General features: G+C 50.4%; 1 protein-coding gene across 45 annotated transcripts in view; it reads left to right on the top strand.

Annotated features, from left to right (window-relative positions):
• MAP4K4 (mitogen-activated protein kinase kinase kinase kinase 4) overlaps positions 1–14,211 on the top strand; it is a 192,335-nt gene that overhangs the window by 117,352 nt on the left and 60,772 nt on the right. For all 45 annotated transcript variants that reach the window (XM_070429794.1, XM_070429828.1, XM_070429822.1 and 42 more), the window contains exons 4-5: positions 10,824–10,949; positions 12,190–12,300. In XM_070429794.1, coding sequence (XP_070285895.1) covers positions 10,824–10,949; positions 12,190–12,300 — 237 coding nt within the window. The remainder of the gene's footprint in view (positions 1–10,823; positions 10,950–12,189; positions 12,301–14,211) is intronic.

The following is a 14,211-nucleotide window of genomic DNA, read 5'->3' as shown; positions in this document are numbered from 1 at the left end:
GGTGAGTGGCCTTTCAGGCTCTTCACCGGAGAAGTACTTTCCTTGAACATGTGACTGACTGGTTTGCATGTTAGTGTCTGTGCGTCTGTTTCCTCGTGGAGCGGAGATTCCATTGGAGGCGTTGACCCTGCATGGTGTTCATGGTGGTGATTTACTTTTCTTTGTTCCTTTTTTCGTTCCTCTCCAGGAAGAAATCAGCCCCTCATACCTTGAGGGTAACCTGTGGTAGTTTGTGGTTCCTTTTTTCATTAAGTGGTTCAGTTTTAGAACAGTTACTTTGTGGTGGCCAGCCTGACTCAGGAGGCGCCCCACAAACTCACCCTGTGTTTTGCTTTATAGTCCTTCAGATGCAGGGGGGCCGTGTTGTTCTTCAGGGAGTGTCCCGTGTGTTGCCCTACAGAACGGGTGTGTCCAGTCCAAGGCTGCCTGACAGATCTCTCCAGTGAGGCCGTCTGCAGCTCACCCTCCCAGCGCACACACAGTGTGGCCTCGTGCAGCTCTCCCTCCCAGTGCATGCACACAGTGAGACTGCCTGGAGCTCTCCCTCCCAGCGCTCACACACGGTGTGGCCACGTGCAGCTCTCCCTCCTAGTGCATTGCACACAGTGTGGCCGCCTGCAACTCTCCCTCCCAGTGCATGCACACAGTGAGACCGCCTGTAGCCCTGCCTCCCAGTGCACACACACGGTGTGGCCACGTGCAGCTCTCCCTCCTAGTGCATTGCACACCTGCGTGTGTCAGGAGGAGGAAAAGTAGGTTAAGGAACATAATCCTTAATGAGCTTCTTTAGGCCAAAATGACTTAATGACAGTTTTGTGAAACGGTAGTAGGCAACCCTAAAGTTCATATAAAGTGATTACTAACAAAAAGTTTGCTAAGCTCTTGTCTTTCTGATGATCTGAATGAAAGAGAAGGCGACCCTTTGCGTTCAGTTGCTGCTGCAGAGCTCCTGTGCTGCTGGTTGGAGTGGGTGTGGACTTACATCTTCAGAATTTGTGGAAACCTTACTCTTGTTTCCTGTTTAAATTGTATGACATCAATCCTGTTATTGCCTTATGCTCTAAAATTAAAGATTTATTTTCTGTAAAACACTTTTTGTTCCTGCATGCAATTAATTCACATTTAAAAATCACATTGATCGGAAAGATCATTTTTTGATGACCTACAAGTATCACTTAGCATCGGCAGTTGTAGGTATTGTGTTCAGAACATGTCTCCGGATGAAAATGCTGCAATGTCGCGCAGCAGCGTTGATGTGTGTCCTGATGGGGTCCCGCCCCTCACAGCTTGGGAATTCAGAAGGTGATTGCCAGTCTCCACAGTGAGCCAGTGCGCTTCTAGCTGAACCTCGTCATCGGTTCCTTCCAATCTTTTGGTGTCTGGGTTTTGGGCATCATTTCACATTTTCCTCATGAGGAGCTCTGCAGCGTGTCACGGAGTCCTATGCAGGGAAGGCAGCGGCAGCTCAGCACATTGCTCATCTCTCCCTCACTAGACCGGGTACCTGGCGACAGCAGGCAGGCAGGTGACGCTGGTGTGGACCGTTTTTGTGGCTGGCTGTTGGTTTAACTGAGCACTGGGCACCTTGCTTGGCCCTATTCCGTCCCAGCGGTGAGTCTGGAAGCCTCAGTGTGTGCTGGGGATCACCTGCCCGCCTACCGCTGCGGGGGGCAGTGAGGTATGTCGCCGAGTTCACCAGGTCTGAGCTCACAGCTGCACCAGGAAAGCTTTGTGTTTAGAATTGTCCCAAATGCTCAGTTTAGAGAGCAGAAGGCAAGTCTAGCTTTCCTTGGCACCGCGTGGCTGGCATCACACACAGGTCACGCAGCGTGAGCAACGTGGGAGTGGTCTCCTGGGTGCCGAGTCCCGCTTCCCGTGTGCCTGTCCTTGGGAGCCCTGGGCACACCCCTGCCCCCAGTCCCTTGGGGCTCCCTCCCTGACCTCAGCATCCTCATGAGGATGTGTGAGCAGGGCTCTGCGGTACTCCGGGGCATCCCCGAGCTCCCGCAGCTCCGGGCAGCTGTCTCCTCCAGGTCCTGTCTTGTGAACTCTGCTCCTCAGCTCAGATCCTCTGGGCTCTGGTGGGTTCCCATCCCTGTGCTGCAGTCTGGAGGCCTCCCAGGGCAGCGAGCCAGGCAGCTGTAGGGCTTTCCTCGCATTTCCTGTCTCTCAGGGGTCACTGTCCTTCAATGCCTGATGGTCCGTGTCTTAGACTCTTTTATATGTTTTGTCTAATTTTAGTTGTTCCAGTCTCTCTTTTTTTAAAAAAAAAAATGTTTTTATTGATTTCAGAGAGGAAGGGAGAGGGGGAGAGAGGTAGAAACATCAATGATGAGAGAGAATCATTGATCGGCTGCCTCTTGCACGCCCCCTACTGGGGATCGAGCCCGCAACCCGGGCAAGTGCCCTGACCAGGAATCAAACCGTGACCTCCTGGTCCACAGGTCGACACTCCACCACCGAGCCACACCGGCTGGGCGTTGTTCGAGTCTCTTTAAGGTATCCTCTGGCAGGTCTGGAAGATAAGACAGCATGGCGGGCGATCCTGAGCCCCATTTACCATCTGCTTTGCTCCAGGAAAGATTTAAGTGTGTAAGTTTCCAACTCAAGAAGTTACGGGTCTGGAGTGGTACCATCATAGCAAACAGGAAGAAATGACGATGAAACCAAGGTCAGCGCTCCCCGGTGCCACAACCAGCAGAAGGCCGATCAGCCAGTAAGGCTGTGGTTCTTCAAGGCCCCGCCAGCCTCCCGCAAAGGAAGTGACTGTTGGAGGAAGCAGCCTGAGTGGGATTGACAGTGACTAGGACAACGAGTGAATGGGGTGAGGACAGAGTGGGTCACGTGTCCTCAGAAATAAACTCATCTCAAACTTTTTTATGGAGCTAACTCCTCAACCTTAAACTCTTCTCTTATTCCCCCCATGCCCCCAAATTAGGAAAATAAAATGTCAGTTTAGGTAGATTGAAGAAGAATGTATAGTCCAGAGATAATCTTTGGTAACATTTCTTTTCTTCTTCCTGTAGACTCATTAAAACATGTAGTTATCTAGACATACTCGCACACTGGGGTTGTGAATGGCAAAATGTTGATGTCAGGAACATACTGTCTTATAATCTGAGCATTTTGGGTTACTGCTCGCTTTTTGGTCTCATAATATAATTACAAGTTTGATAATGTAGGGAGGAAAATATTTTTCCTTCCACCTGTCTTGATTTTCGACCGGGTCCCTGTAACAAAGAGCAGATAAGCATGTGCATCTCCTATATGCATGGGAATCTCACAAGAAAAATGACAACTCAAAGAAGTAGTACAACCCAAATGCTTTTATACTTGGTTGAATAAAGAGAGGCAGTTGTGGGAAAGTAAAATATATGGGGAGGCTAAAGGAAGGTAAGAGTTATTTATTTTTTTATATTTTTACTAGAGGCCCGGTTCATGAAATTTGAGCAGGAGCGGGGGAGGGGGGGTCCCCTCAGTCCAGCCTGCACCCTCTCCAGTCCAGGACCCCTTGGGAGATGTCTGACTGCCGAGGATTGGGCCTAAACCGATCATCCCTCTCACAATCCTGGACTGCTGACTCCTAATCGTTCACCTGCCTGCCTGTCTGCCTGGTCACCCCTAACTGCCCCCCGCTGCCGACCAGGTAACCCCCAACTGCCTCCTCCCTGCCGGCCTAGTCGCCCCTCACTGCCGCCCTCTGCTGGCCTGGTCACCCTCAACTGTCCCTCCTGCAGGCCTGGTCACCCCTCATGGTCCCCCTGCCGGCCTGGTTGCCCCATGCAGCCTGCTGTCCAGTCATTTGGTTGTCCCTCTCTAACCCCCCAGCCGGCCTGGTCGTAGGCAGCCATCTTGTGAGGGTGTGAGGGTTAATTTGCATAGTACCTCTTTATTATATAGGCTTGATTTCAGAGAGGAAGGGAGGAGAGATGGAAACATCAACGATGAGAGAGAATCATTGATCCGCTGCCTCCTGCACGCCCCACACTGGTGATCGAGCTTTCAACCCAGGCGTGTGCCCTGATCGGGAATTGAACCGTGACCTCCTGGTTCATAGGTCGACTTTCAACCACTGAGCCACGTCGGCTGTGCGAGATAAGAGTTATTTTAACAAGGTGTGCTGTACAGATTCTCTTGACCTCAACTCCCTGTCTCTGGTGATAACTTTTTTTCAATTGGTAAAGGGAGGACATCTTTAAAGTGGGAGTTTTATCTCTTGCTTTCAAAGGGAGGTCAGAGTGCCTGTACCTGCTGTTTTTCAGGCACTTTCAGTTAAAAATATCCTTATGTCAGAGAAGCATGTTTTGGGTTGACATATTCTGGTTTCCTTTAATTAACCCCTAGAGTGCCAGGGAGCGCGATCGCGCTCCTCCTGCAGTGTCACTATTAGATGCTAGTAGTTCACTCTTTATATGGGAAAAAAAATTTAAAAACCTTAACTCAAAATGCCTTGGCAATTTTAGCATAGTTCCTAGGATACTGGTTGGCACTCAAAGGGTTAATCATCAAGTGTCTTAGTGGAGGATTTAATTGTGGTCCCACTGGGGTTTACCTGGAAGATTTGTTTCCCATTTCAGCCAGGGTCTAGGTTTCAGGTCCTACTCTTGGTTACCACACTTTAGGGTCCCCAGTAGCAGGTACAGGCATATCTCGGAAGTATTGTGGGTTCCCGATCGCCGCCGTGAAGTGACTATCACAGTAAAGCATGTCACCGGCACTTTCTGGCTTCCTGCTGCAAGTAAAGTTACGTTCACATTGCTCCGTCCTCTGTCAGTGTGCACGAGCATTGTGTCTACAACCCCAAGTGTATCGTGCTGGCTGGTGTGGCTCAGGTGGCTGAGCATCTCACCAAGCACTGGGAGGTCATGGCGGGGATTCCTGGTCAGGGCACAGGCCCGGGTTGTGGGCTTGATCCCTAGGAGGGGGGTGTGCAGGAGGCAGGGGATCGATTTTTTTTCTCTCTCCCTCTCCCTTCCTCTCTCTCTAAAAAAATCAATAAAACATATTTAAAAAATTTAAAAACCAAAGTATATACCTTAATTTAAAGATACTTTATTGCTACATTGGGTGGTGAGCACACGGTGCAGTATACAGATCATGGTGCATAGAAATGCGCACCTATGTGACCTTATGAACCAGTGTCACCCAGGAAATACAATTTTAAAAATGTAAAATACATAAACACTTTATTGTTAAAAATGCTAAGCACCATCTGAGCCGTGAGCACAGGGGTAGGGACCGTCCGCCCCTCGGGCCCTATAGGCCTGCAGAGTCGTGGTCTGGCCCTGCAAGGCATTGGGGTGCAGTAAATGTCTGACCAGTTCCAGCGGCTGAGGTTTCAGTCGGTAACTTTGTGTGGCCACGATCGATGGTGTGAATATCCACATGGCCCTGGGCAGACGGAGGTTCCCCACCCCTGCAAGTTAGCACATGGCCATCTTTTAGCTGGTGGAGGGGTCGCCCGACCTGAGGCCGTGGCTGGCGGGCGGAGCTGCTGGAGGCGGAGCGGCTGCGGTAACGCCCAACAAGAGGGCAGCAGTGAGCTTCCCGCAGGACTGCCCCCTCCTCTCACTACTGTCCTCCTCCTCTCACTACTGCCCGCCCTCCTCTCACTACTGCCCGACCCCCTCTCACTACTGCCCGCCCCCCTCTCACTAGTACCCGCCCCTCCTCTCACTACTGTCCTCCTCCTCTCACTACTGCCCGCCCTCCTCTCACTACTGCCCGCCCCCCTCTCACTACTGCCCGCCCTCCTCTCACTACTGCCCGCCCTCCTCTCACTAGTACCCCGCCCCTCCTCTCACTACTGCCCGCCCCCCTCTTACTACTGCCCGCCCCCCTCTTACTACTGCCCGCCCCTCCTCTCACTACTGCCCGCCCTCCTCTCACTACTGCCCGCCCCCCTCTTACTACTGCCCGCCCTTCTGTCACTAGTGCCCGCCCTCCTCTCACTAGTACCCGCCCCTCCTCTCACTACTGCCCGCCCCCCTCTTACTACTGCCCGCCCTCCTCTCACTACTGCCGGCCCCCCTCTCACTACTGCCCGCCCCCCTCTTACTACTGCCCGCCCTCCTCTCACTAGTGCCCGCCCTCCTCTCACTACTGCCCGCCATCCTCTCACTAGTGCCCGCCCTCCTCTCACTACTGCCGGCCCCCCTCTCACTACTGCCCACCCCTCCTCTCACTACTGCCGGCCCCCCTCTCACTAGTGCCCGCCCTCCTCTCACTACTGCCGGCCCCCCTCTCACTAGTGCCCGCCCTCCTCTCACTACTGCCCGCCCCTCCTCTCACTAGTGCCCTCCTCCTCTCACTAGTGCCCGCCCCCCTCTCACTACTGCCCGCCCCTCCTCTCACTAGTGCCCTCCTCCTCTCACTAGTGCCCGCCCCCCCTCTCACTACTGCCCGCCCCCCTCTTACTACTGCCCGCCCTCCTCTCACTACTGCCGGCCCCCCTCTCACTAGTGCCCGCCCTCCTCTCACTACTGCCGGCCCCCCCTCTCACTAGTGCCCGCCCTCCTCTCACTACTGCCGGCCCCCCTCTCACTACTGCCCGCCCTCCTCTCACTACTGCCGGCCCCCCTCTCACTAGTGCCCGCCCTCCTCTCACTACTGCCGGCCCCCCTCTCACTAGTGCCCGCCCTCCTCTCACTACTGCCGGCCCCCCTCTCACTAGTGCCCGCCCTCCTCTCACTACTGCCGGCCCCCCTCTCACTAGTGCCCGCCCTCCTCTCACTACTGCCGGCCCCCCTCTCACTAGTGCCCGCCCTCCTCTCACTACTGCCGGCCCCCCTCTCACTAGTGCCCGCCCTCCTCTCACTACTGCCCGCCACCCTCTCACTACTGCCCGCCCTTCTCTCACTAGTGCGCGCCCCCCCTCACTACTGCCCGCCCTCCTCTCACTACTGCCCTCCTCCTCTCACTACTGCCCGCCCTCCTCTCACTACTGCCCTCCTCCTCTCACTACTGCCCGCCCTCCTCTCACTACTGCCCTCCTCCTCTCACTACTGCCCGCCCTCCTCTCACTACTGCCCTCCTCCTCTCACTACTGCCCGCCCTCCTCTCACTACTGCCCGCCCTCCTCTCACTACTGCCTGCCCTCCTCTCACTAGTACCCCGCCCTCCTCTCACTACTGCCCACCCCTCCTCTCACTACTGCCCACCCCTCCTCTTGCAAGTGCACATCCCTCCTCTCACAAGTGTTTTTTCTTGAGTAAGATGTCATACTGATTTTCACTTCAGTTATGTTGATTTTGTAATTTTTCTCTTTGGTTTTTATTCTGAGACTGATGATCTTAGGAGACTGGGCTGATTAATTTTAAAGATCATGCCATCCCCTCCTCTGACCAGGTAACCTGATCTTTGTTCTAAAATCTTTTCTGCATAGTTCTGTTCACCTCCGGTTGAATTGTCAGGGAATTTAAGTGGTATAACATGTGTCTGGGTCAAAAATTTAATCTTGGTGAATTCAGTGTGGTGTAATGATAATAACCTCAGCTGTAGCTCGATTGCCAAGTAAGAGTTGGTCTCATTTGTCTTCCTGTTCACAGTCACACAAACAAACTTATAAACTGTTTTTAAAAACTGATATTTTCATTCTAAATGTATATGCACTTACACATTTGGTGGTGGAATCTGCAGAGATATTTGCACATCTCGTTCATCACCCAGCTGGCTGGGGTGCAGTGAGGCCTCCTCTTTTGTTCACCTGCTGACAAGGAGTGAGTTCTGGAGAGGCCTGCGGGGAAGACAGCCAGCCCAGAACATTGCGGGTCCTCCGGATTCCCCTCCTTAGCTCATCACAAGTCCGCCTGTCTCTATTCATGTAGTTACTGCCATCAGTGGAAGGAGAGAGAATGTAGGTGACAGCAGTTTAAAACAACATTTTAAGGAGTCGTTTGAAAAAAAATTACTAATATGCATCCCCGTGTGCTCAGATGGCAGGGTGGGCGGCCTTGTCACGTGACTCATACACAAACCCATAGTTGCTTTTGAAAATTACCACTGTTCTCTGGTCTCCCCTCCCCCATCTCTGGCAGCCAAGGGAGGCAACAGAGAACTCCTGCCCAGCCTGGGACAAAGACCTTTTCTAGGAGCTTTACTTCCGCTGATTGGAGTCCAAATGCTAATTGGCATCAGCTGCATTGAATCATTGTGTGGGGCCAGCAGCTGCCGGGCCCTGGAGACATCCAGCAGGGCCCTGACCTTTCTTTCTAGAATGTCCTCTCGCCTCTCAGTTTCCCTAAACTCCAGCGCTTCTTCCCGCGTGTGTGTCTGGTTGTGGCCTCCGGGGCGGGGGCGGGGGGGGGGAGGGGGGGGAATGAGGAGCAGGCATTTGGACCAGCCTCCCCACAGGGGTGCATACACTTGTCTTGTCCATCTGCCAGTTCCTCTCTCCTTTCATGTGGGGTTTGTTTAAAATTCCAGTTCTCGTCTGTTTTCTGTTGTGTCTTCTGGTGGTGGGGTGTGTGTATTTAAATGTTGGGTTGAGACCACCAAACGTGCTCTTAGCGAATGGTTAAAGGAGGTGTGCACTCAATTGGTTCATTATCACTTTATCTAAAGACAACATAAGCCCCCTGTCGGTCAGTAGGCATCAGTCCTAACTACGGCTCCAGCTGCAGTCGCTCAAAGTCGATGGCAGGTCCTGCCTCTCAGACACTCTCTCTCCACCACGGTGAGCGCTCGTTACAGGTGACAGTGAGCACTGAACTCCTTTTTGCCTGGTAAGATGTGTACTAGTCACTGTTCTGTAATCATAGCAGTGAGAGAGGGATGCGCCTAGGTTAGTGATGGCGAACCTATGACACTCATTTTTTTTGGTTGATTTTTCTTTGTTAAATGGCATTTAAATATATAAAATAAATATCAAAAATATAAATCTTTGTTTCACTATGGTTGCAAATATAAAAAAATTTCTATATGTGACACAGCACCAGAGTTAAGTTAGGGTTTTTCAAAATGCTGACACGCCGAGCTCAAAAGGTTCTCCATCACTGGCCTAGGTCATGGTTTCATTACATGTGTCTGCCCGCACCTTAGCTTCCAGGACGCAGGCCGCCCGGTGCCCATGTGCCCGCCGTGTGTGCCAGTGTGCACCTGTGTTTCACACCAGTGGATAGCACTGAATTTAGGCCTGCAGAGGCGTTTAAATGTGTAAGAATTCTAACTTGGTTGGAACCCATTCTCGGAGTCCTTCATGATCCTCTGCTGTTGCCTGGGAGCAGAGAAGCAGTGCTTGCTCTCTGTCCTGGGGGAAACCTGCTGGCAGTGCGTCCTGGGCCCTGGAGGCCCTGGTACCTGCTGCTGTGGGTGGGGGTGGGGCTCAGCGCTGGAGGAGAACTGAGTCTGCACAGCGCACGCAGCTGCTCAGAACTTACGAAGCGATTGCCTGCTCTTACCACAAACGAAATTCTGATCAGCGTTTCCATTTGTCCTGCCCTGACTCAGCATTGCTCTTTTCGTTTTCCTACAGCCTTTACACCCCAGGTCCTTGTAGGTTCACTGATGAGTATAAAGAGAAAAACAAACCTCCAGTTCGCTTTCTAATGACCTAGCCCCGTGTAAGGAACGTGGAGGTCGGCTTTTCGGGCCGATGTGTTTCACTGTGGCCTGTCCCGGAGGAACGCATGTCTCCCAACAGGAGCATGTTTAGGGCCGTGGACATGTGCCGACTGCTGTTAGGAACCCTTCCTCTCAACTAGCCTCAGGAGCCCGCAGGCACGGGGCCACGTGCTGGCACAGAGGAGAGCAGCTTCGTGCGCCCTGTGCCCACGCCGTGGTGGCAGCTCACTGTCCCCTGCGTGAGGGAGTGGCGGACAGAACCCAGGACTGCGCTGTGGATGGATTGGGTGTCTAGTTCCACTCGGGCCTGCCCCTGTGCCACCAGCTAATGTTTTAGTATGAAGTTCCTTTGAAGAGAGTCTGTTCTGTCGCCCTAGCCAGGCTGAACACTCGTTCTGTTTAGCATTAAGGTAGCATCCTAGTTATTCAGTGTCGCATTTTTTATTGTTGCTCTCAACATGGCCCTGTTGAAATCACAGATGAAATGATGCGCATTTGGTGTGATTTTTCTGTGTACCAGGCTCAAAGGATGGTACAATGTCCGCAAATCAATAAATGTGATGCATCACATAAACAAACTGAGAGACAAAAATCACATAAGGAGTCACTGCACAGGCTGTCAGTGACTGTACTTGGCCACAGGACTTTGCTCTCATTCGCAGTCGTTACCTCGTGAGGCACATGGCAGCTGTGCCTATAGACCAGTGGTTCTCCACCTTCCTAGTGCCGCCACCCTTTAACACAGTTCCTCATGTTGTGGTGACCCCCAACCATAAAATTATTTTCGTTGCTACTTCATAACTGTAATGTTGCTACTGTTATGAATCATAATGTAAATATCTGATATGCAGGATGTATTTAGGCGACCCCTGTGAAAGGGTCGTTCGACCCCCAGGTTGAGAACCGCTGCTATAGAGTATCTGTAATATGCTCATGCTGGGGCAGTCGGAAGCCACCATTTGAGAATTGCTTTTCTAAGATGATTCATGTTTGTTATGTGTTTGGTTTCCAATGCAGTGGTGTACAACTGGAAGTTTCTCTTTAAAAGATGGTTTCTTTCCCTCTCTGGCCTGGCTCAGTGCCTAGAGCGTCGGCCTGCAGACTGAAGGATCTCGGATTCGATTCCGGTCAGGGCAAGTCCCCGATTCTTGACGCAAGGATGGCGAGAATGGACTGGAAACTTCTGTCACTGCCTGTGGGGAGGGAAGTAAAGTCGTGCACATGATCAGAAGCCACACGTTCTGTTTTTATTTTTTCTTAAGGATGAAGAGGAAGAAATCAAACTGGAGATAAATATGCTGAAGAAATATTCTCATCACAGAAATATCGCCACATATTACGGTGCTTTCATTAAAAAGAGCCCCCCTGGACATGACGACCAGCTCTGGGTAGGCACCGTGTCTGTCTGGGGGTTTCCTCGTGGGCCGGGTGGAAGGCAGCAGGGACCTTCCAGAGGAGGAGACAGCAGAGGAAAGGGGCTGGTGTCTGGGATCTTTCTTGGGGGACATTATACTGATGTTTATTTTGATGTTTTCACTTTGCCTGTTTCAGGAATAAAATGGCATGTTTTAAAAACAATGTAATTAAAGAGCAAGGAAATTAGGATCTTGAAAATAAAAAAATAAAAACTTTAATTATGAAAATTAACCAGTTAACTGCTCCGCGTCCAAAACGAAACCATCTTTGCGTCTATAGACGCTTATGGCGTACAAAGGGTCAACATGGAAGCTGTACTGAATGAATCTTTCTTTATTACCTGGAAGTGAGAGACAGATCACAAGAAAACAAACATATCAGTAATTTTTAAAAGTATTGGTAATAATAGTTAATTAAAAACAATAAATTCCAGGGAAATTTCTGGACTTTGACACATTCAAAATTCTCTCTTCTTAAACACATATATATTCAAGATGATGAAACAGATATTGTCAGAAATATGGTCCTCACATTGGTTACGCCAAAGGCTCTGGACGTAGAGAGCAGTAATAGAGATCAGTCCTTTTCCTATGTTTCAAAAAAGCCATTGTAGAAAATTTGCAAAATTAAGAAAATGCAAGGGAAATAGTTACTTTCATTTCAATTGCCCAAATGTCATCATAGTTAAAATTTTAGTTCAATTCATTTGATTTTTCAGGTACTTAAAAAATGTACTTACGTTCATGTTGTTCAAACATTTAGATACAGTATATAATATAGTTTTTAAAACTATGTGTTACTTAAAAAATAGCATTTCTCTTTTGTTCTAAACCCAGTCAATGTAAAATAGTTTGAGAATCTTAATAGTCTGATTTTGGCACATGAGAAACACTGTTAGGGAGTATTTGTACCAGGTTTCTGATAATTGGGCGTTGATTAAGAACAAAATGGCCCTCCAGTCCTGCGTGCGTGGGAGAGAAAGGCCCTGTCAGCACCGGGGCTGGGGGCTGGCGGGTCAGCAGCCTCAGTCGCCTGCTCCAAATGCGCACAGTTACTACTTGGATGGTGACATGCTCTCGGTAATTTGAATGCCTCCAAAATGAACATGTGCCTGGATCTTCAGGAGGCAAACGGAGGTCCGACACCTGCTGTGTGGGTGCCCATGTTGTGCCTGCCCAGCGTGTGAGTCGCTGTGTGTGTTTCTGCCCGCAGCTGGTGATGGAGTTCTGTGGGGCGGGGTCCATCACGGACCTGGTGAAGAATACCAAGGGGAACACGCTCAAGGAGGACTGGATAGCGTACATCTCCAGAGAGATCCTGAGGGTAAGGACAGGCACGGCTCTAGTGCCCACCAGGATCTGGCATTTCTGTCTTCACTTCCCTTGCCCAGAGTGTTCCTCGAGTTACAACTGCACAGATCGTTCTTGTCTTGACAACCAAGGGCTCTGTATCGCTCGCTGGCTTTGATAGTTTAAGCTTCATCATGGTTTTGATCTAAAGATCCAAAGTATTCTGGCAAGTATATAAAGAAAGTAGATTGAAAGAGGAAACAATTTTTTCTGTATCTCCCTGAATTCACCTCCAGGTGTTGAGAAATCAGAGTGGAGGGGAGAGAAAGCGTCCTGCTTTTCTCTGAGAGCCCGTGTCTGAACCTGCGGGCCAGCAGTGGTGCCGAGCACTGGCACCTGGTTGGGGCCAGGCGCTCGCTGCTAGTCTGCTGCAGTATGCATGAGGGAAAGTTCCAGTGTTACTGCTGCTTACAGCAGCTGGAGGCTTGTCTCATGATCTTAGAGGAAGTTTCTGCACTACTATTACAGCAGCTTCTGAAGATCCCTCCTGGTGGCAGAGCCGCCCTGACCACAGCCGGGGAGCCTCTGGCCGGTTGGCGAGCTTAGCTTCCTCCGTGCTTGTCCCTGGATTACACACATGAATGGCTTGGTTTGATTTCATTTACCCCATGTTCTACTGAGTTAAACTGGAATCTAATTGTTAGGCTTCTCTCACTAATACAAAAAATTTTTACTTTATTTGTAGGTGAATTTATCCCCATTTTTATATTGAAGTTTCATAGAGGACTACAGGTTTAAAAAATGCCAAGTGGAATTCATAGAGATAGGTTTTAATTTCTTTTTATTTAGATATTTAAAAGCCCATTGCACGGATTCGTGCTCCAGTGGGGTCCCTCAGCCTGGCCTGTGCCCTCTCGCAATCCGGGACCCTTTGGGGGATGTTGGAGAGCCAGCTCCAGGCCGAGGGACCCCACCGGTGCACAAATCCCTCCTTCCCTCTGAGATCCATTAGTCTGTTCCATGTTTCCATGCCTGTGGTTTCTGATCCTGCATTGAGCATCTGCTCCCTGATGGTCAGTGCATGTCATAGCTACCGGCCGGTCGCTTAGGCTTTTATATAGTAGGTCCTCGGGTTACGTCAGAGATCCGTTCCTACAGCGCAACGTAACGCAATTTTCGTCGTTAAGTCGGAACCCACCTACATAAGCACCTACGTCACTCACATGGAGCACATGCACAGCAGTAATGAAGTGAAACAGTAAAAAAAAATTAAAAGAAAGATAACAATTCCTGACTTTTACTTGTGGTAAATAAATAATAAACAACATAAAGCACATATGTACATACGTCAAAATGACGGAACTTTATTTTTTATAAATGGGAGATGGTGACGTAACCACAAAACAACGTAACCACGAAACAACGTACATTGAGTCTGATGTAACCCGAGGACCTGTGTAGATTTTGCACAGCCCTTGTCAATAGGAAATTCCCTTAAGAAAACTAGTTGTGTGGATGAAGTGGGAGAACCATCTATTTATAGTCACATTCAAATTTTATTATTAAAGCATCAGGGTTCTTGTCTGAGGCTACCATGGGGAGCAGGGTGTGAGGTGGGGAAGGCGTGCGCCTGCCCGCTGAGATGGAGTGCAGGGTGCACGGGTGTGCGGTCAGCTGTAAGGAAACAGCCTGGTGGACAGGAGGGCCCTGGCTAAGGCTGTGGCTGCTGGAGTCCATCAGGCCTGGTTGTGAGCCCTGCCCTGCTGCTTACCTGATGTGCACCCTTGGCAGCGTCACTCGGCTTTCAGGACTGCCTTCCTCACCTGTGGACACAGGTACCAAGCCTGTAAAGGGAGTGCCTTCATCAGGAGAATTAATGTCAATGTATCAGAGTCATTTAACGTGACACGTGCATACACAGCTAATGCTCATTTAATATTAGTTG

This window comes from Myotis yumanensis, unplaced genomic scaffold, assembly GCF_028538775.1.
Source record: "Myotis yumanensis isolate MYYU_CA2020_CCGP unplaced genomic scaffold, mMyoYum1.0.hap1 SCAF_11, whole genome shotgun sequence".
Lineage (NCBI taxonomy): Eukaryota > Metazoa > Chordata > Mammalia > Chiroptera > Vespertilionidae > Myotis > Myotis yumanensis.
Note: the sequence above shows the minus strand (reverse complement) of the source record. Positions and strands in the feature narration are given on the sequence as shown.